A 23,090-nucleotide genomic window follows, 5' to 3' on the forward strand; every position below is an offset into this window, starting at 1 on the left:
GCTCTGGCATATGATCGGCCTGGGCCTGCTGGGCAGCCGCAGCCAAGGAAGGCCCTGAGATACCTGGCATTGCTGCCCACCCAAGTTTCTGCCACAGGGACCGACAGGGTGAGTGTCTGGAGAGGATACAGAAGGCCACACTCTTCTTACTTAAGTATGGTTCTTGTCTACACTTTCAATACACTATTCAAGTATTTTTTTTTAAAAAAAAAAAAAAAAACTAGAACATCTTTAGCCAAGTTCTTTCCTGATCAAAATGCTCTTAATTTCCATCTTTTAAGATGCCTTGGCATCCAACTCCTTCCTTGACACCTGAATAGTAACTGAATGCTATAATCAATTAGATTTTGGAAAGGCTTTTATGACTCTTATTATGATTAAACCTCACAAGCACTGACTACAAGGTAGGTATTAGCAAACCTCAACAGATGACTAGAAAAACCTACGGAAGAAAGAAATATACTTTGTTTCCTGAGAAGTTTGTTTCTAAATTTGTTTTGTTATTATGGAAAAAAGGGAAAATGTTTCTATTTTAGAAAAACCAATATATGTGTCTCGAGATGTGGAAAAAAAATAGCTGGGAGCTGGAGAGATGGCTCAGAGGTTAAGATTATTTACTGCTCTTCCAGAGATCCTGAGTTCAATTCCCAGCAGCTACATGGTGGCTCACAACCATCCATAATGAGATCTGCTCTCTTTTGGTGTGCAAGAAATCATTCAGACAGAACACTGTATACATAATAAATAAAATAAACTTAAAAGAAAGAAAAATAGCCATATATTCTACTGTTTTCCAATACTTGGTGCTGGAGAGGAGAATCAAGCAGCTCACTTATTTCATTGCTAGCTTGTTTCAAAGATCACCGGGAGTTCTGGTAAAATACAACGAAGGTTTCAAAAAAAGAATGATGTTAGTCTCTAGATTTTTTCCTATGCCCCTCCCCCAATACAATGATTTCCATGCATGGAACTTCTACAAATCTGTTTTTCTTACATAATTCATTGGAATGGAATCTGAGAAATTTCTGAAGACCATAAAATACCTTTCCCTTTTGTTATCTAGGTGTTGTTCTTGTGGGAGTGGAAACTTACCAATGCTAATACAATTTGTTTTAGGGCTCTAAAGGAAGCACTCAGCCATCAGAATGGTGATTTAAATAAGTCACATAAACATTATTATTTTGCTATCTGTAGACCGGTGGTACACTATCATCCTAAATTAAAAGTAATTTGATGCTGAGTATTTTTTTTTTTAAATCTGAAGGCAAAATTAACTGTGAACCACAAGAATCGTATGTCCACTTCTCATGGATTATCCTAGCATGTGCTCATCTTTAAACTTGTCTTTCACTGACTAACTCAAAGCTTTGCTGCCTCAGTCCGCCATATGGTTCCCACTATTTTCACAAGGTTATATCTAAATCAGGCTTTCCCCCTGATATATACGTATCAGAGTTATAAAAATATATTTATATAAAAATATATATACATAATATTAACTTGCACAATTAATAGCTTCAAAACTATTTTATGGACATTCCACGTTCAACATGCTACAAATTAAACCTTAAACACAATGCTCTCCTGCCCACAAACAAAACATTGTCTTGTAGAGTTTCTAATAGAATCCAAGTACTCAGCTGTACAGCCCAGGGTATTGATTCCACTGTCGCTGTGTCCGTGAAAGCTTCCTTGCCTGCTGTGGAACAATGGTCTTTTATCCTGTCACTTGTGTTACTTTTAATAAAATGCTGAATGGACAGTAGCCAGGCAGGAAGTAGAGGCGGGCGACCAGGAGAGGCGGGGCAACAAGAATGCTGGGAAGAGGGAAGTGCAGTCTGCAGTCCTGACCCAGCCACAGAAGAAGCAAGGTGTGACTGTCTCGCCGAACAAGGAACTGAGCCACGTGGCTAACATAGACAAGAATAATGGGCTAACATAAGTTACAAGAATTAGTAAATAAGAAACCTGAGCTAATGGGCCAATCAGTTTATAACTAATGTGTGATTTCTATGGGACTTAATGACTGTGGGAACCGGGCAGGACAGAAAGCTCAGTCAACACTTGCCCAGTCCTATTTCCCTTCAGCGTGGTCTTGGTTCTTCTAGGCCACAGTGATTTATAATAAACATGAATTCCCCTCTTGGAACACTACAGTGACTTCCCCTAGCTCTGAGGGTCAAGACCAACTCCATGAGCCTGCTCTATTTCATAGTCTCATGCTGCAAAACCTTCAGATCAAATCTCAAGTCAGCAGTCAATCCAGTTCAATCTGATCCCTTTCACTGCCATGAAGTCATTTTCTCTCCCATTTCCAAGCCTGTCTTCCTTCTAACTGATCATCTTCCTCTCTTCCACTTTCCCTTAGTTACTTTTTAACCTTTAGCTGAGATGCTTTTCATGATTGCATTAAGAAATGATATCTGTGCTTACATCCTACCGTGTATGAATTATATGTCTGCTTATTAGACTTTATGCTCCAGAGGAAAGACACCTTCTCTGATGTGCTCAGCATTTTATCTCCAGCATCTACCACACATCCTGCACATGAAGAGCACTCAGCTGTATCCTATGGATTTAGCAGACTACGAAGCATTTGTCATGTGGCTGCTTTTCAACCTAAATGCTTGCAAAATAAGTAGATAAAGCATTCCTCAATTACACTGGGGGAAGTGAAGACTTTAGAACATTTGGCTGAGTAGAGTAAAAGGTTACCTCAGAAATTCCTTATTAAGTTTTAATGAAGGTGATCATGTAAAATTTAATAAGTCATTGAATGTTCATTGGCCATTCTTAGACCTTAGATGGCTGCATGGGACCTTTTCCTTCAGAAATCTTATCCCTTTTCTTCTTTGTTTTCCTCCACACAATGCAGTATTGATTAAATTATCAACACAGTTTTAGAGCTCCAACTTCATTTTCCTTGAGTAGGAAGCATGTCTTTTACAAATAAGGCATTTAAATGGGTAGGGATAGAGAGATGGATCAGTGATTAAGAGACCTTGCTGTTCTTGAAGAAGACTCTGGAACCTGATGCTCTTCTGGCAAGCAGGGACAACAGTATAGATGTGGTGCATGTTAGTATTCAGGCATGTACCGGCCTGACCTCGGGTACACACCCTCAGCTGTAGCCTCTAAGAACAGCTCCTCTGCACATTCACTATGTTCCCTTTAAAAAGGGCCCTGCCCACCTCCCATCTCTCTCTCTTCGTTCCCCCCACTCTCTCTCTTCTGCTGCTCCTGTCCCCAGAGGTCCCTTCCCCTTCCCTCCGTTTATGTTCCCTTCCCCTAATAAAAACCCCTCCATGTGAACTCTGTCTCATGGTGTCTTTCTCTCTCATGCCACTTTTTTTCTAAATTACAATAGTGTGTACATACATACATGCAGGCAAAACTCTCATATACATAAATTAGATAAATCTAAAACTTTTTAATTAAAAAACACATGGATTTTTTATTGGTATCATCTATGGGACTTTAGAAATTACAAAGACAAGAAAAAAGAATTTAATCAGTAAGAGTATATGATATTATAAAAGAAATACAGAAAGCTCAATATTCTGTTTGCACTAGAATATGTATTTGAGTATATATTTTTCATGAAAATTTTTATTTTCTTTACTTCACATGGTATACATTTGAGAAGAACCATATCTTATGATACGGGGAACTGGTGAGATGGCTCCGTCAGTAAACTGCCTGCCATGAGGACCTGAGTTTGGATTGCCGGCGCCCACTGAAAGCTAGGCACTATGGTGTCAATCTGTAATCTACCTGGTGATGATGCCAGTCTAGATAATTAGATGATCTGGGTTCCCTGAAAGAGCCTGTCTCAAAAACCAAGCTAAAAGTAAGAGAGGAAGACATCCAAACACCAACCTATGGCCTCCACATGCACCAAAACCTACATGAAAACAGCACATGCACACATGCATCCAAATACCACACATTCCAAGTTTTATAATTAAAAAAACATAAGATAGCACAAGGACATTTTTAAAAATGAGAAAATCTTAAATTTCACATGAAGTATGTTTCATTTGGTTATAGACATTTGTAGATTATGTTAATGTCTTGCCTGTGATTTTTATAGGTCTTAAAAATCACAGGTACAATTATTTTATCCATTTATTAAATTATGAGTAACTAGAAGTCTATTTTTAAAGAGGCAAAATGTATAATTTAAGAACTTTACCCAGTGGGGACTAACATTCCTCACAGGCTTTCTCTCATCGGTAAGGAACTAAGTTCTCTGTCTGAGTCACTGCTGCCTCCATAAGGAATGGGCTGGTCTCACATGGTCACAGAGACTCAACGATGGTGCCTCCTATGCCACACTACACAACATCACACCTGCTCCTTAACAATACTTTCAAAATACATGTCAGAAATGAACACTCTGGAAAAATTTTGCCACTTTCTCCAGTGCGCAGTGACCATGGTCCCAGAGCACAGAGGACACAGCACACACTATGCATTGCTGCTCTCTCCAGTGCGCAGCGACCATGGTCCCAGAGCACAGAGGACAGAGCACACACTATGCATTGCTGCTTTCTCCAGTGCGCAGCGATCATAGTCCCAGAGCACAGAGGACACAGCACACACTATGCATTGCTGCTCTCTCCAGTGCGCAGCGACCATGGTCCCAGAGCACAGAGGACACAGCACACAGTATGCATTGCTGCTTTCTCCAGTGCACAACGACCATGATCCCAGAGCACAGAGGACAGAGCACACACTATGCATTGCTGCTCTCTCCAGTGCACAGCGACCATGGTCCCAGAGCACAGAGGACAAAGCACACAGTATGCATTGCTGCTTTCTCCAGTGCGCAGCGACCATGGTCCCAGAGCACAGAGGACACAGCACACACTATGCACAGCCGGCTGTGTGCACCTTTGGTGACAGGATTTGGAGGAAGGCATGGACACTGTCATCTTATAACGCTGGAATAATCACATTCAAACAATAAAAAATAAATAAATGTCACTGGCATTCCAAAAAGACCTTTGGACTATGTATGTATAAGCTTGCCATCGGATAAGATTAATTCTTTCATCATCTACACAGTGTAAAGAAATGAAAAAATACAATTGGAAGGTTAACATTTATGAGTTAAACAATTATTTTATAGAGTCCTCAGTCATCTGATATCAATACTTTGGAACTTTTATTGACCAATTCATCCATCATGTGTCAAAGTTTATTCCTATTCTGCTATATGAAGAGTGCTCATTTAAAATGTGCACAGAACAAAAAACTAATAACACAATACAAAATATTTAAGATTATCATCAAATGTCCAGGCCAGATAGTCATAAATGTGTACTCAGCTACTGTTTATCACACATCTCTTGTCAATCCTGTATTTTTAGCTAACAGGAAGGGCAGAGGAAGGTCTCTAAACAATAGAGTGCAGAATGAAAGGAATTCAAGTTCTAGCTACTCAGAGCCGCAGTAACAAAGCATTATGGCCCTGAGCATCTCTCTAAGATCCCACTGCACAGGCATCTGCTGCTCTCAGCAGATCTAAGCCAGAGCATCCAACAAAGCACCATTTGGCCTTTCACTTCCCATCCCCTATTGCTCAAAGACCCTTTCCATTGAAGCCAGGAAAGTCTCACACAGACCTTCTCTGAAACCAAGGACAAAACCAGAGCTGAGACTCACTATGAATCCATTCTTTAACCTATAAGTGCCAGACGCTATTGCAGGGTTTTGTATTTGTTTTTTGTTTGTTTTTTCCTTTTCAGTCAGCTGAGAATACAAGTAAAAAATAAAGAAGTTTTCACTAAATACTCTTATTACAGTTGTTGTTACTTAGCAGACACACATGACCTCATGTTTCAGGCTGCTATCAAAGCAAGGTATGCTGAAAGCATTGTATGAAATACCTCAGGCATTACATTTAAGCGTATATGAGATGCAAAAAGTTCTGTGCTTAGACATGAGTCTCATTTCAAGATATCCCAGCATGTATCTGTACATATTACAAAGTCTACAGTACTTAGAACATGTGGACATGTTACAAAGTCTGCATTACCCAAGACACGTATATGCACACATTATGAAGTCTGCAGACAGAACATGTCTGGTGCCCAGCCTTCCAAGGAATATCCAACTTGTTCAAGGCCTACTAAATACAATAAAGAAACAAACACAGTCACTGGAGCGATAGGCACTCTGTCCATGTAAAACACTGTGTAGACTGTAGTTTCTTAAACTGATTCCACAAGCTTAGGGCATTTTAAATAATTATGGTGATAAAATAATGCATATTATTATAATTAATATATTATATATCTATTACACATACACATATCAAATATTTACTGATAGTTCATAAAGAAGTTTATTTTAAAATATTTAGCATAAAGAATATTACAATTTTTAAAAATTAAGTCAAAATTTTACACTAATGAGAAGGATATTCTTGTTTATTTTTATTTTTAGAAACTAAATTTAATTAAGATTTACCAGGAATTAATTTTTGCTGGGTGATAGTGGCCCATGCTTTTCATCCCAGCACTTAGAAGGCAGAAGCAGGTGGATCTCTGTGAGTTCAGGGCCAGCCTGGTCAACAGAGTTCCAGGACAGCCAGGAGCACACACAGAGAAACCCTGTCTTAAAAAAACAAACCAAACCACAACAAAAAGAATTAAATCTTGGTTGAATGATTGATACTAAAGGACTACCTTTTCAGAGTTCATTGATGCTGTGATTTTGTCAATGATGAGCATATTGCTTCAAATAGATACAAAATGGCGGAAGTATGTTTAGGACAACTTCAAATATTTTAGAAGTGCTAACTCCAAGTAAAAATTCACATAGTAAATTTAAAATGCTACTCAAGCAGCAAATCAAGGAGCAATTTTTAAAAATCAAACATTCTAATGTAATCCAATCTAATTTGATCTTTATAGGCTAAGAATGACAGTAAGAAAAATCAGGATCTTTGTTTTCTGTAATTGAACCATTATGTCTCTGTATATATGCACGGTAAAAAGAGGATATTCATGACACAACAGTCTTGAATCTGAGTCAAGGTGCTCCACACACTTGTTGTTGGTGTGTGTTGTGATGATGCGTGTAGTTCCTAATGTGTATATTGTGTGTTGAGGTCACACTATGCCACACAGACAAGAGACACCAGAGACGACGACTCCAGAATGCATCTGACTTTGAACCAAGCTGTGCTGCTCCCGCTCAGTGACCTCCCACTGCTGTCACACTCTCAGTCCTTCCCACATTCAGCTCCATCCAAGAGGAAGTCAGGATGACCGTTCCCTGTGATTCTCTCCTGAACTGTTATTTAAAGCGCCTCTAATGATCACAGGATCACAGGGTGTGTGAAGGGGCAGGTTCAATGTTATGTGTGCAGTGCTGATGGGGCCAGAAGAGAATGTCCTATGCCCTGGAATTTTAGTTACAGATGGTTGTGAGGTGGCGGTGGAAACTGAACCCAGGTCCTCTGAAGTGCAGTAAGCAAGTCCTCGTAACCACTGAGCCATCTCTCCCATCTCCTAACTCTTCTTCAGGTAGACTACGCTCCCTCCTATCGAGCAATAGATCATCACACCTCAGTGTTATTCCAGTACCACACAGTCCCCACACGAACACCAATAGGTCATAGTATACATTCTTCATAACCCTTTCAGAGAACCTTGCTCATATCATCACAAGGTTGATTTTTCTCTTTGTGTTATTATTTTGTTGTTACGCCATCTGGAGTCAGGGACCACAACTGTCCCACTGTACCACTGCACAGGTTAAGTGATTCCGTCTGTGAAATACATAGTGCATCTTCCTTATTGAAAATGGACAAGGTATTTTAGATTTCATAATTTTATCATTTGAATATACATAATGGAGTATGTTGGGGGACAGGATCTAAATCTAAATGCAATATATTTTATATTTAACATATACCTTAATATATATTGCATGATAATAATTTTATAAATACATAAAGCAGTTTCAAAATGTGGGATTTTCCCACTGAGTCATTATGACAGTGCTCACAGGTGTCCTGATTTGGAGCATCTTAGATCTCAGGTCTCCAGAGTAGGAAGACAACTGTTCTGGAGACAAAGGGCGTGAGAAACCCTTCAGGAGTCCTAGGCATGGCCTGTCAGACTAATTTATAGAGCTGTTGCTTCATAACAAGAACCTTACCTCAAAAAACCAAAAAGGGGGGGGGGGGAGAGAAAAGACTTAAATCACTTTTTAATCACCTTTTTGTTATTGATGATGATGAAATGGAATTAAGTAATATTCTCATACCTCTGTGTAGATATGATTTTTAACTGAAGCATGTAACAATAGAGGTTTATACTTTCTAAATGTTCATAAATATCCAAGAATGGCAACATTCAACCAACTTTTAGGAGTAAGTCAAAATAAAATCTTACAGTGAGATCCATCAGAAATAAAATCAGACAGCCCATTGCTGCTTGTATCGATTATGTTGTTAATGACGTCACTTCTGGATTAGTCGTGGCTAATACCCTTTATGACATGGACAATAATCTGATAGCACAGTATGGAAAATGCCACAGCACAGTTCCTCAGTGGAGTTCAGATACAGCAGAAAAGAATTTCACTCTGGCTTATGAAGTTATTATAAAGAAAGTTGAGTTGATTAAAATTAAGCCCAAACAAACATGTTCAAGTCTCTATCAATGAGCAGAAACTGCTACAGCTAAAAACTATCAAGAGAACTGTCGCAGAAGTTCATGGAAACCAAGGCAAACAAATTCCAAAGGCAGGCCATATCTGAATGCTCTCTTACTTTCTCCACTGGATTTACACCACACTTACTTTTCCTTCATGAAATATTATTTGGGTTTTTTTTACAGTAACACAGAAAGAAAGGAAGGAAGGAAGAAGGAAGGAAGGAAGGAAGGAAGGAAGGAAGGAGGGAAGGAAGGAAGGAAAGAAAGAGGGGGGAGAGAAAGGGAGGGAGAGGGAGAAAGGAGGAGGGAGGGAGGGCAGAAGGGAGAGAAGAAGGGAGGGAGAGAAAAAGGGAAAGAAGAAAATGTGTCACTCAAATGTTAAGGAAAAACATTTGGCAGAGAGACAATTAGAAGTATGTTCACGTTCTGAGTTCTAACTTAGTCAATGAATCAGTGAACAGGTAAACATTTGTAAGTCATACAATTTGAAGCATATTATAAATTGTTGCTTTGATTTTATAATCTTCAATATGTATTTATTTTACCAATTTTTAGGATGTTAAAAATGAGGCTCATGGATTTATTCATTATCTAAATAATAAAAAAATTTTCATCATGGTTTATATTGCTTAAATTAATTTTTAAAATACTCTGATTAGAAATTATTACAAAGGTAAAAAAAAACCTTTACTGAAGTAAGTACAACATATTTTGGGCATATCTTTGATAATATGGACTGACTGCATTTTTAAATATAAAGCAAGCTGATTCCATTGTAATTACCACTTTTCCCAAAGAAATAGCTCCTCAGCCTGGAGCACAAGAACAAACTCATGACTATTAAAAAAACACAAAGAATAATTTATTCTCTCAATACAATGCCATATATTGCTGTATTAAATGAAAAGAAAAAGAAATACATCTAAGTTTAAGAAGGAACCAAAACCATCTGCTGTGGATATGAAATTCATCTAGTTCTCATGATAAGCAAGGGAAATAAGAGATATATTAGAAGAATTCAATGGTTATATATTATATATATTATGGCTAGTGAAAATCATGTCAAAGACTAAGCATTAGAAATGAACTTATGAGAATAAAGACAGAAGGTTACTGAATGCCAAGAACGACAAAATTGGGGCTTTTATGTTAATGATTATCATACATGGCTAATCAATTACCAAATCCTGTAGCAGATCCTGGATTTCTTCTTAACACATGGCACAGAGAGCCAATACGAATCACTGAAGTTTGGATTTAACTCTGAGACCTATTTATTACTCTGACTCTCAGTGACATTGTTCAAGATGCTCGAGAGTGAAATCTTATCAGCTAGTGAACACACACCGCTGATATGACTAGTCACGCAGAGAATGCAAAAATATGAAACATATTAAAAGGGAAGATGAAAAATAATATTACATCATATAATGATATGATTTAGACCGATGAACAAAATTAAATGCCATTGCCATCTGCAGGGTAGAATGGTTTTGATATGATGATTAACAAGCCATCCTCTTTCAGGGAAAGTCACCACTGCAAATAATATGAAATTAAAGCAATGGTTCCCCTAAATGCAGCATACCAAAATTAAAGATCATTATAGGGCTGGGAGATTATAAGTTTATGGCCTGCTTGAATAACATGTTTAATTCAAGCGTACCCTGGAAAACAGTCAGACCCTGTCTCAAAATAAACAGTAGAAAGAGATTTGGGATTTAACTCAGGGAAAGAGCACTTGTCCAGCACATGGGAGGCCTAGGTTTAACCCCCAGGATTTGTGGTGGGAGAAGGAGGACACAGCATATTACAGATGGTTCACAAATTGTTAAAATAATATAATAATGCATATTACTTAAGTCTTCCAGCCATAGATGCCTAATAGAGAAAACTCTAAGAGCAGCTACTGTAGAGAATGTGAAGAAATGTTTGATGCACAAAATACCTTAAAATCTCAGAAAAAAATTGCAAATTTTCTCAAACTGTAAAAACAAGACCTTTTATGATTTTAGACTTACAGCTTGATTCATCGCCAGCTTGTCTAAACTTAAATGTTCCTTAGGGTTTACAAATTTCTACAGTGTGACTTGGTACGTATTTACACAAAGTTAGGCAGAAGTAGAGAGTATGGCTTACTCATAGTCATCTTAGTCACTAGGAAAATAGTATCCACCCTGACATTTTTAAAGAGTCAATGCGATTGCTGAACAATATTGAAAGAGTGCTGCAGAGGTGGTTTTGCTGTAATTCTGTATTTTACAACCTCCCCACAATGTGGAATCAATACTTGTAACACAGCATCAAGTCAAAGGCCGTGTCATGACAGACCTCATTCAAAAGTGAAGCACAATGAAGAAACCAGCAGCAAGAAAGGGCTGCTGCACCTAGTGTGACAGTGGAGCCCCTAGCTCACGCAGGGTGGTGCACTGCTTCCTGCAGCTAAAACCCGCACGCACCAGCGCTCTACATCATTTTCCCCCTGTCCACTTAACCACATCTGAGACGTGGCACAGACTCTTCAACGGCTCTCCAGGTGCACTACGTTCCATATTAAAGGTCACCCTCGTCTACAATTAAACCCCAAATCTAGGGGCAGCAGAGGTGGCTCAGGGGTCAAGAGCTTTACTGCTTTTATAGGGTTCCCAGCACACCTGGTGGCCCAAAAACACTTGTAATTCAACCCCAGGGGACTGGAAACCCTCTTCTTACATGTAAAATAAAATTTAAAAAAACTTTAAAAAATAAAATAAAACCATAATCAGTAAAGTAGGAGGACCAGGCCACTACACAAAATTCAGAGATAAGTTTTCTAAAATTTCCTTTGAAATAATCATTATAAATTTTTTACCCTTGGCCAACTTCACAGTTAAGAATTATTGTTATAGCCGGATGTGGTGGCTCACCCCTTTAATTCTAGCACTCAGGAGGCAGAAGCAGGTGGTTTTCTATGAGTTTGAGGCCAGCCTGGTCTACATAGCAAGGTCCAGGACAGCTGGGATTACAGAGACCCTGTCTCAAACAAATAAGAACAAGAAAACAGCACTAGGAAGGAAAGAATTATTCTTACAGTATTATGCTATTCTATGATTTCAGAAAATGACAGCAACACATGAAACAATTTTCTAACTTCAGTGTAGGCCATCTCAGGCTATTTACAATTACAATAAAGCAAATGCTAATTGCGAAGTTAATTAAGTACTTATATCTCTAGTAAGGGATGAATCAAGTATTCCTGGAAAACTGTCAAAGAAGGCTTTCACACAAAATGTAAAAAGCAACACATAGACTTTATGAAAGGAATCGGCTGTCGTAATACAGAAAATGTGTTAGTTTTGCAGGGTTGTGGTAACAACAGTGAAACCGTCTCTAACAACTCCTTACCTGTGTATACAGTTTTTGCTCTCCAGATACAACATGCCAGCAGCGACATCCAAGGAAAACCTCACTAGCTGCTTGAGCTTCAGTTCATCCTTCCTCTTCCTCAGAAAGGACAGGAAATCACCCCCTGGAGAAATTGAGGAAGAGAAACGAGATGAATTGTTTTTTTTTTTTTTTGTTGTTTTGTTTTTCGAGACAGGGTTTCCCTGTAGTTTCTAGAGCCTGTCCTGGAGCTAGCTCTTGTAGACCAGGCTGGGAAACAAGATGAATTGTGACAAGAGTCATATGTCATATTTATTAGGAGGCTTGACAGCATGAGAAGCTTTTGTCCCAGTTTCTTATGCGGGGACAAAAGAAACATGGAAACAGCACATCCTGGGAAGCAGGTGCCATCACTTTTCTAAACGCATCGAGTGCATTAAGTGCCTCAGTCATGAACCACCGAACACATAAACGCAGTCAAAGACAAACTTATCCCTTTGCCACTGTGTGCACTGATTTACTTTATTGACATTTAAAAAGAAATTTTATCTCATACAATAACAAAAAAGCCTAAATAAAAACTTAAATGATATTAATTTCTAGGGACTTCTAAAAATTAAAACTTTTTAAACTAAGCCATGCTGTGAAACATTCCTTTACACTGTGTGAGTATATGCCTCAGTGATTGGTTTAATAAAGAAGCAGACTGGCCAATAGCTGGACAGGATAAGGTTAGGTGTGAGAGCCAAACTGAGAATGCTGGGAGGAAGAAGGGAGGAGAGAGCAGTCACAGGCAGATGCAGAGAGAGAGAAGCAAGATGGGCATGCTGTAATGAGAAAAGGTGCCCAGCCACAGGGCAAGCATAGATAAGAAATATGGGAAATTTAAATGTAAGAGTTAGCTTACATTTAAAAAGAAACCTGAGCATTTATAATTAATATTAAGGCTCTGAGTAGTTACTTGGGAGCAGCTTGGAGGACAGAAACTTCTGTCAACAAACGGTATTCTGACATGGGGCAGGCATTTCCACATAAGACCTGACAAGGCTTCAAATAGGAATGTAAAAACACAAGAACGGAGTCAAACTCAGTTTCTTGTTGTTACCAAGGTAGGCGCCGTTTGCAGCAGCAGAGGTGCAGCTCTTTTAAGAGACAGCTTCTTGGCTCAGTGCTAGCCCCCCCAAAACAGGTGGCTATTTTAAGAAAACCTGCTACCAAATGCTTAAATAATGTTTATGAAAGTAGGTGACACACTACTTGGTGGCTGCATGGGACCCAACATTTCCCAAGAGTTGGGGTAGTTAATGTGGCTCTTGTTGGTACCTCGTAATGAAGCTTAGCTCTCAGAGAACCAAGCAGGTCAGAGCCAGCAACCAAAACAGAGGTCCTAGCCATGCCTCTTACCAGTATAAAGGCTCACAGGTTCAGAAAAAGATTACAGATAAGTAGTAAAGTCAGATTCAGAACAACAGCAACAAAAAGGAATCTTTAAATGGGCTACAGTGTGTTTAAAAATAAAGATCTGATAGGTTTGGAATACAGTCTTAGGTTAAAAAATATAGTTTTAAAATAATAAAATCCTTGCAAAAGGAACAGAATAAAAAAAGGAAGGCACATAAAGACAGAAAATACAGAGTCTGGATTCTGTATGCTATTGTGCTGTCTTTAGATTTTCTGATTGCTAATAAGGAATGACAGCTGCTAAGACACACCGAATTATGAAAACTGTTGGATTAAACCAACACACACACACACACACACACACACACACACACACACATATATATATATATAATTTAAAATATGTTTTGACTTCAAAATGTAAGTCAAAAGATATGTTACTTTGGAGAAGAAATTATGCTTTTATTTCCACAAGAAATGAGATTTCTGGATTTTGTAGATTTGTTGAAGGTTAAAGATGATCAGGTTTGATCACGAAAGACCCCCTAAAATACTGGCTACAGCCATAAAGAAATAAACCTAGAAAAACTACAAAACAAGTAATACATATTTTACCTGCTCAAATATAAAACAAAAAAGCATCTTTGGCTGACTTGTGTATAACACACCGTCTATACTTGTTTTAATACTGATATGGATGTCACCTTTATGTATTTTAAGGTTAAGTATTTTAAGAACAAGGGTACAAGACACCAATAATAATGGATCATCTAGGTGATCCAGTAGCGCCAACATGAGGCAACTATGTCCACAAAAAAACCTGAGGAAACTTAAAAAGAAATTCTAAATACAAAAGAACAAAGTTAAGCACAGCTTCTTAGTACCTGCATTTTTTCAGAAAGGCTCTGTTTTGTAAGAAAAGACTTACTGACTCAGCAAAAGAAACAGCAGCTTCCTGGTTTGGGCAGCATAAATTTTGGCTCTTGCAGGAGGTCAAGCACTTGAAAGGGGTTTGTGGGCAGCATGCTTCAAGTTGCTTGGTGGCAGCATGGTCAACTGGTTACCAGAGTTGAGGTGGTGAGGACAGCTCCCACCCAGAAGTCTCAGAGGCAGTGAATGGACCTCCAAAGTGTTGTACTAGGCAGAGTCGAAAGGCAAAGAAAGCAACCTTAGTCCTAGCCATGCCATTTAGCATTTTAAGAAGCAGTCCTGGCCAGAAAAGGATTACAGATATTCAATAAAGACAGATCCAGATGGAACTGACCTCTAAATGGGTCACAATGTTAGATAAATGCACACTGGCTTGACAGAGAGAAGAAAAAGAGTTCTGGCAGTTATAATATACAGATAGTCACAGGTTAAATTGGTAAAGATAATAAAATAAATATTAAATTTGTAAGGAAGGTAATAGAGTAAAAAAACTAAGCCACTTAAAGATAGAACATACACAGAGAATCTGGATAATATATACTGTTGTGTTTTCTTTGAATTTTTTGACTGTGAATGAGCTAAGAACAAAAAGATATTTCATTGTATGGGCTGCTAAACTGAAACAACATATATATTTTAAAGGTATCTTGACTTAAAAATTTGGGTCAAAGGATATGCTACATTGGAAAAGAAGTTCTGCTTTTTTTTTTCCACAGAGAATAAGAACCTGCAGATTCCTTCCAGACTAATGTGCTTTGATGAACCAAGACCTCCTGTAAGTCTCCCTGAACCCCAAAATTACTTTGCCTAACAAATGGCATGAAACAGTTTGGAGAAAACCATGCCTAAATTCCCAAAATGATTGTTTATAAATGTTTGTTTATATTTAAAGGGGAATGTGCTATAGAGATGAATATTTTGCATTGATATGGATCTTGGTATACTGATACAAATTTAAGATCAATTTTGTTATATGTATATTTCTGCTCTTGATTAAGGTATTGTGTTTGTGCAGCTTATTTAAAATTGAAATGTATAATTAAGAAATACATGTTAATAGATAGTCATCTATACTAGTCAAGCTTATAGTCATGTTAGCTAAGTTTTCTAGATGTATATTTCAGATGGATAGTTATTCTTCAAATCTTTCAAATAACAAAAAAATATGGCATTTAAAATGTTTTAAGAACTCAGGACTTTTCATGACAATGAGACACATCTGCTCCTGGCAGTACTGATCTACTTCAAGAAGATGATGGATATCAAAGAGGCTCCTTATAAAGTTTGTTTGTCATGTGGGCAAGAAACTCTCTTGCCTGAACTGCTTGATGTTATTCTATAAGAACTGGATGTGCAGGACCCACAGAAAAATGACTGCTACCTTGATTAAAGGTGAGACCATCCTTCAAGGTTCCTGCTTCACAAAAAGAGTCTGCTAGACATTTTGCAGGACACAGAAGAAAGCAACTGGTGGACTTTGCCTGTACAAGGCAGAACAGATCTTCAAATTTCCTGTTTCAAGGAAAAGTCTACTGGATACTATGGGCCTATAGGCTGAAGATTGGATACTCCAACGCTGCAGAGGAACTTTGGGTGACTGTCCAGGAAGCAAAATGTCTTCTAATTCTAGAGTTTAAGGAAGTTGCTTACAATGCACTTTCTGTTAACTTAGGTAATATTATATCTTTCTGGGATATTTGATGGAGTTGAAGAACAGATAGTTATTGTTACTCTTTTCATTAGTTATGATAAAAGATAGATTAGATATAAAACTTTAGACTCACAAAGGGATAAATGATAAAGTATTCTCCTTAATTTGCCAAATATAAATGAACAAAATATTGTAACTATAATTCTTGCTTGATAATTGTATTGTTGTATGAAATCTTGCTATGTTAAAGTTAAAACCTTCCTTTTTATTTGGACAGAGCAGGAGAAATGGTGTGGGAAGTCCTTCTGTGTATGTGTTGCTTTTATTGGCTAAAGAATAAAGCTACTTTGGCCTACAGCAGGGCAGAATAGGGTAAAATGGGAATTCCAAGCAGATAGAGGAGGAAAGAAGGTGGAGTCAGGGAGATGCCACGTAACCTCCAAAGGAGACAGACATCAAAGAACCTTGCAGGTAAAACACGAGCCTCATGGTAAAATATAAAATAATAGAAATGGATTAATTTAATGTATAAGAGTTAGTTAATATAAAGCCTAAGCTAATAGGCTAAGCAGTGCTGGATTAATACAGTTTCTGTGTGATTATTCTGGATCTGGGTAACCGGGAAATGAACAAGCAGGCTCCACCTATAATCCAGTATCTAGAACAGTTGCAAGGCACTGACTGAGATGATCCAGGCTCACAGAATACTCCAGCCAAGACCTAACAACCTGATATCTAAAGGTTATCCAAAAAGATTCTAGTACCCATGGAAAACAGGAAGTTATCTAAAGAACAATGCCCACATTTCCAAAATATTGGCTATAAATGTTTGTTATTACTTAAGAGGGACTGGTTACAAGTTGTTATTGATAATGTTCAAAAAAACTAAACAAAGGTGATTATATCTCAAGGATTTCATTTGGAAAAAATGAGGGATACAGAAATGATAGGATAAAAAGGTAGATTATTGAATCTACTTTTAAACCAAAAAAACTACTAGTCTTAAATATTTCACATTGGTATGTATTTTAGTATATTGATACAAATCTAAAGTTAATTTTGTTATACTGTTTAGGTATTTCTACTCTTGTTTGGGGTATTGTGTTTATACAACTCACTTAAAAGTGCAATATATAATTAAATACAAGTTAATAGTCATTTATAATAGTAAAACAATTATATTAGGTATGTTTCCAAGGTTATACACATATATTTATATATATAGATGGTCTTCAAATACTTCAAAGACCTACAGAATATGACATAACATGCTTAATAACCTAAGGCTTTTCATGACAATAAGACACACCTACCTAAAGCTGTACCAATTTATTTCAGAGACGATAATGGGCATTAAAGAAACTTCATATGAGTTTGCTTTCCTTATGGCAAAACTAGCCATCTGGGCAAAAAAACTACCCTTGCCTCAATTGCTGACAGTATACTGCTCAAATTGGACCAGGAGGACATAAAAGAAAGTGACTACCAGACTTTGCTAAGGCAAGGTAGGACTGTCCTTCAAAATTCCCTGTTTCTTGAAAAAGTCTTTCAAAATCCTAGGCCTGCTGGCCAAAGTTGGATGCCCTAATGTTACAAAAGAGCTTTGGGTGACTGTCCAGGTAGCCAGATGTCCCTGTTATTAAGTAACATTTCACCCTTCTGGGGTTGACAGAGTTGAAGACTAGATTAGTCATATTTAAGTTTTCCTTGATTATGATGAAAGGTAAATTATGTACAAAACTTTAGAGTCATAAGGATAAGATAGATAATAGAATATTTTCTCTAATTTTGCCAAATACAAGTGGACTAGATATTTTAACTGTAATTCTTACTTGGTAACTATTTTTGTTGTATATAATTTTACCAAGTTAAAAATAAAACCTTCCTTTTTAATTAGACAAAAGGGGAGAATGCTGTAGAATAATCCTTTACACTGTGTGGATACATGTCATTGTGAGTGATTTAATAAATAGGCTAACTGGCCAATAGCTGAACGAGATAATGTTCGGAGGAAGAGACAAACAGAATGCTGGGAGGAAGAAGGGTAGAATATGCAGCAGTGAGCAGGTGCAGAGAGAAGATAGGCATGTCATAATAAGAAAAGGTGTCAAGTCATATGGCAAAGCATATATAAGAAGTATGGGTTAATTTAAATGTAAGAGTTAGCTAGTAACAAGCATGAGCTATTGGCTGAACATTTGTAATTGATATTAAGCTTCTTATAGGTTACTTTGGAATGGCTGGTGGGACAGAAACTTCTGCCAACATCATGTCTGTAAGAACAGGCATACACATACACACAGATGTGCACACACAAAACATATATGCACACATGCTCACACACATGTACACACATACACAGCAGGCTCTGATTCTGACATGACTTTGTTATTCACCTACTATGCATGTTTTTATATCAAGCAGATCCCACTGATGTCTTTCTGGCTGTTGGCCCAGCCTCCAACAGCTGAGCCATGTCTCCAGCCTCCACTGATGTCTTAGAAGAGCTTTATAACCATCACAGTCTAAGACAAACATACTATGATCCAAACAGTAATTTAAAAATTAAAATCAATCTTACTTTATAAGTTAGAAAAAAGTTAGTGTTTTAACAATATATTTCCCTTATCTCAATAAATCTCAAATCTTTGACATATGATAGTTTACAAGCAAATTTTTCTTTTAAATATTTAGTTGACATTTAGATTTAATAAAACATAGAACGGAAAAATAGATTCATGTTTAAATTATCCCAAATACTCTTTCTTATTTATTTATTTATTTTTATTTGTATTTTATGTATGAGTGATCTGCATGTAAGCCTGCAACCCAGAAGAGGGCATTAAATCCTATTATAGATGGTTGTGAATCACCATGTGATTGTTGTGAATTCAACTCAAAATAGAGGAGCAACTAGTGTTCTTTTTTTTTTTTTTGGTTTTTTGAGACAGGGTTTCCCTGTAGTTTCTAGAGTCTGTCCTGGAACTAGCTCTTGTAGACCAGGCTGGCCTCAACTCAGAGATCTGCCTGCCTCTGCCTCCTGAGTGCTGGGATTAAAGGTGTGGGCCACCACCACCCGGCGCAACTAGTGTTCTTAACTGATGAGCAATCTCTCTAGTTCCTATCAGAAATATTCTTAAAAGTTCTGACAGCTAAGTCACGTATAAAACTTACATCTAAATTGATTACAATGAAATGAAATTGAACTTCAGTATTTAGAAGCACTGACTACATTTCAAGAAATATACATGGCCAGTGTCACGCAGAGCACTTAGTGCAGCTTTATTTTATCACGCATGCACTGTACTGTTGGGGAGCTTTAGACACGTGGGGCTTCACACATGCTGGCTCTCACACACCCTGGGCCTCACACACACTGGCTCTTACACACAGTGGGCTTCACACATGCGGGGTCTCACACACGAGGGGCTTTATACATGTGGGGTCTCACACATGCTGAGCAAAGAGACAACACTCAGTCAGAGCTGCAGCAACCGCATTTGCTGAAGCAGAACCAGGTTATCTCTTCCCTCTTCTCCTTCCGCTCCACCTGACGAGTCGTTCCCCACAGACAAACCTGGTGCCTTGCACATGCCAGGCAAACGCTCAGGCCCCACTCATTCTCAAGAGATGGGTAACATCTGTGGCTTCTTCTTTTTTCCTCTCTTTTTCCTTTCTTTCCATTTTTTTGAGGATTGTTTATAATTTATGGCAATAAGCAGAACGTAAACTATGTTTGAACACATGGTCTTGAAAACAACCATTCACTTCCTATCAGGCCTCTGCATTAAAGTCCAAATTGTAAGGAAGGATTACTCCCTGGATGCCATTTCCTGGACCCCCTTCATGCTCTGCTAAAGATTTAGATTTCCTTAAATAGAAAAACATTACAAGAGAAGAGAATGTTTTTTTCTTTGGTGTGAACAACTGGAAAATAAACACCCACCTAAATCTCCTTAAAATTCCCCTTTTCTTATCTTAGTCACAAATTAAGTGTTACACATGTTTTGTGGGCCACTTAGAAATCAACAGGCTTTTTGTCTTGTCCCGATGAGGAGCAGAAGGAGCGAGAACATGAGGGAGAAAGTCAGGAACGAGAGGGGTGCGTTCACTCATGGAGACGGTGGGACAGAACTAATGGGAGATCACCAACTCCAGTTGGAATGGGACTGATGGATCATGCGACCAAACCCGTCTCTCTGAGTGTGGCCAACAGCGGGGGCTGACTGAGAAGCAAAGGACAATGGCTCTGGGCTCTGATTCTTCTTCATGGACGGGCTCTGTGGGAGCCTTCTCAGCTTGGTCGATCACCTTCCTGGACCTGGGGGGAGTTGGGAGGACCTTGGTCTTAGCATAGAGTGGGGAACCCTGATGGCTCCTTGGCCTTGAGAGGGAGGGAGGGGAGGTATGGGTGGAGGGGAGGGGAGGGAAGGGGGAGAAGGAGGGGAGAGAAAGGGGAGAAGGAGGGGAGGGAGGGGGGAGGAGGAGGGAAGGAGATGGAAATTTTTAAATATAAAAAAAAAATAAACCATGAGAAAAAAAAAAAAAAAAAAATAAACTTAAGAGGTAGATAATTCACCTTTTTTGTTCATTTTAAAGATTTGTTTGTATTATTTTAAGAATATATACATAACATACTTATGTGTGCCACAGGCTATACAAATATTAAGTAAGATGAAGGGTTTGGTTGGGCTCAGCAGTGGAGAGAATCCCACTTTGTCACTCTGTTAGGGTCAAGCGTAGGGTCAGGGAGGAGCTGGGCACCATCTAGAGAAAACCTGTTATCTGAGATTGAGCTGTAGAGGCTGAGAACTGCGAACCACAAGAGAGGAGTCTTAGTTTTACCTGCATCAGTGCCAGAACAAGAGACTCCTAGGAGGAAGCTGAGGAACACGAGAGGAACAGAGATTAACACTGAAGCTGAAAAGTACAGGCTGTGGGAGGCTCTACTCAGCCTCCATATGACATGTTACAGCGAAGATATCAACACTACAAAGCAAAGAACCCATATTAGAAGCTGTAACAGAAAAACACCAACTTACTCATGAAGGGAAATAAGTCAAAATAACCTCTCTCATCGACACTCTAAATACAATACATGCATTTATTTCAAGCCCTGGAAGTAACAGAGAGGAATAAACAGCACAAAGACTTCTCAAAAAAGTCATATGGAAGCCTACTATTTATCTGGGGGCTTCATCCCAGCTCCTGGCATGACCTCTCTCCCCTGGCAGTTGCCTCCACCTCTGAGAAAGCCAGCCAAATGGTGACCCCTCCCCAGGGAGGGTCAAGACACTCCCACAGGCTATTTAAACTGCCCCTCAGAGAATGAACATGTGGTCTCCGGGTTTTGCGTGGTCTCCCCTTCTCTCTTTCCCTATCCATGTTTTCCCAGGGGCTACCCAGGAGTATTGTCATCTATTAAACATGGGCATCTTTTAATTCGGTCTGATTTTGTTTGATTGGGGTTATTTGTGTCGGTAGAGAGGTTTGTTGGCCAGAAGAAAATACTTAACACCTATGACTGTAAAAGTTCCCTAAAATATACCTATATACATACATCAAAACAATTAAAACAGTTATTATATAACAGAACAACAACATCTATACTAGACACCAGACGTTAACAAATAAAAAGCACATGTCTATAGGTGATGAATGCAGAAAGGTGGCCAGGAGCGGGAGAAGAGATGTCATGGGACGGGAGAGGGAGAGGAAAAGTAATGCAGTATCTGTGACAAAAGAGATGGGATAATTAAGAGGTAGATATGGGAGGAACAGGAGAGAGGCAAGAAGGATGGGGGCCAGTTGTGGGGGAGGGTGATGAATTACAGCTGCAGAAAATGATGACCATTCATGAAAACACCCCAAGGGAACCTACTACTTGATATGTTAACTAGGGAGAGAAAGAGGAGGGGAGGGCTAGAAAGATGGCTCAGCAGCAGCTGCTCTTCCAGAGGACCTGGGTTAAATCCCCAGAACCCAAATGAAGTTCACAACTCCAGTTCCAGGGGATCCAACACCCTCACAGAAATAAACTCAGGCAAAACACCAATGCACAGGAAAAGAAAGAAGGAAAGGAGAGAGGGAAGGAGGGAGGAAGGAGAGAAGGAAGGAAGAGAAAGAAAGAGAGAAAAAAGAAAATAGAAAAGAGCAGTCAGAAGGAAAAAAGAGCCCTGAATTAGAAAGTAAACTCCCATGGAGCAGACCATGGTACTGAAGTTAGGGTAACCAGAGAGCAGTTCAGCCTTGGGCTATATAGTTCTTTCCTTGAACACTACTTACTTCTTCTAGTAAATAAGGAACCTGACACTTGCACAGTTCTTAGATTTTACTGTGAGGTTAGTACAGTAGGTGGAGTTGCTTTATTATCATTTTCATTGAGTACAGAGTTCCAAAACCCTTTTAGATTTTGTGATATATACACACAATATTTATACATGTATCATGATATATGTATATGATAGTGTATAGTGTGTGACATATGGGTATACATGTATTTACTTATTTATACCTGAATACACACGGCATAGAGTACCACATTTTATGTAGTATACAGCATGTGATATATGTGTATACACATATTTACATATTTACATCTGAATGTGCATGGCATAGAGTACCACATTTTATGTAGTATATAGTGTGTGACATATGTGTATACATGTATTTACATATTTACATCTGAATGAACATGGCATAGAGTAACCACATTTTATGGATGGAGCGTAACAGATGTGTGTACACGTATTTACATATTTATATCAGAATGCACAAGGCACAGAGGACCACACTTTATGGATGCAGCAAACATCTTGTGCTCAAAGTGGGCAAAAGAGGGTAAATAACTTCCACTTTACAGTTCTGTCCCAACAAAGCTTTTGACTGCACTGCACAGTAAAGCAAGAGAGGATTATCTTCTTGACTGTACAGTGATAATGAACTTATAAGAATATTCAATGAGTTTTCAACAGCAATGTTGTTTTACTCTGGAGGGACCATGGCATGATGAAATGGATGGATACTGAAATCACACTGTCTAGGCTTCATTAACCCACACAGCCTTGAGT

General features: G+C 38.5%; 1 protein-coding gene across 2 annotated transcripts in view; it reads right to left on the bottom strand.

Annotated features, from left to right (window-relative positions):
* Positions 1 to 23,090, bottom strand: part of Fer (FER tyrosine kinase) — a 320,970-nt gene that overhangs the window by 59,643 nt on the left and 238,237 nt on the right. For both annotated transcript variants that reach the window (XM_038339140.2, XM_038339139.2), the window contains one exon: positions 12,060 to 12,183. In XM_038339140.2, coding sequence (XP_038195068.1) covers positions 12,060 to 12,183 — 124 coding nt within the window. The remainder of the gene's footprint in view (positions 1 to 12,059; positions 12,184 to 23,090) is intronic.

This window comes from Arvicola amphibius, chromosome 8, assembly GCF_903992535.2.
Source record: "Arvicola amphibius chromosome 8, mArvAmp1.2, whole genome shotgun sequence".
Classification (NCBI taxonomy): domain Eukaryota; kingdom Metazoa; phylum Chordata; class Mammalia; order Rodentia; family Cricetidae; genus Arvicola; species Arvicola amphibius.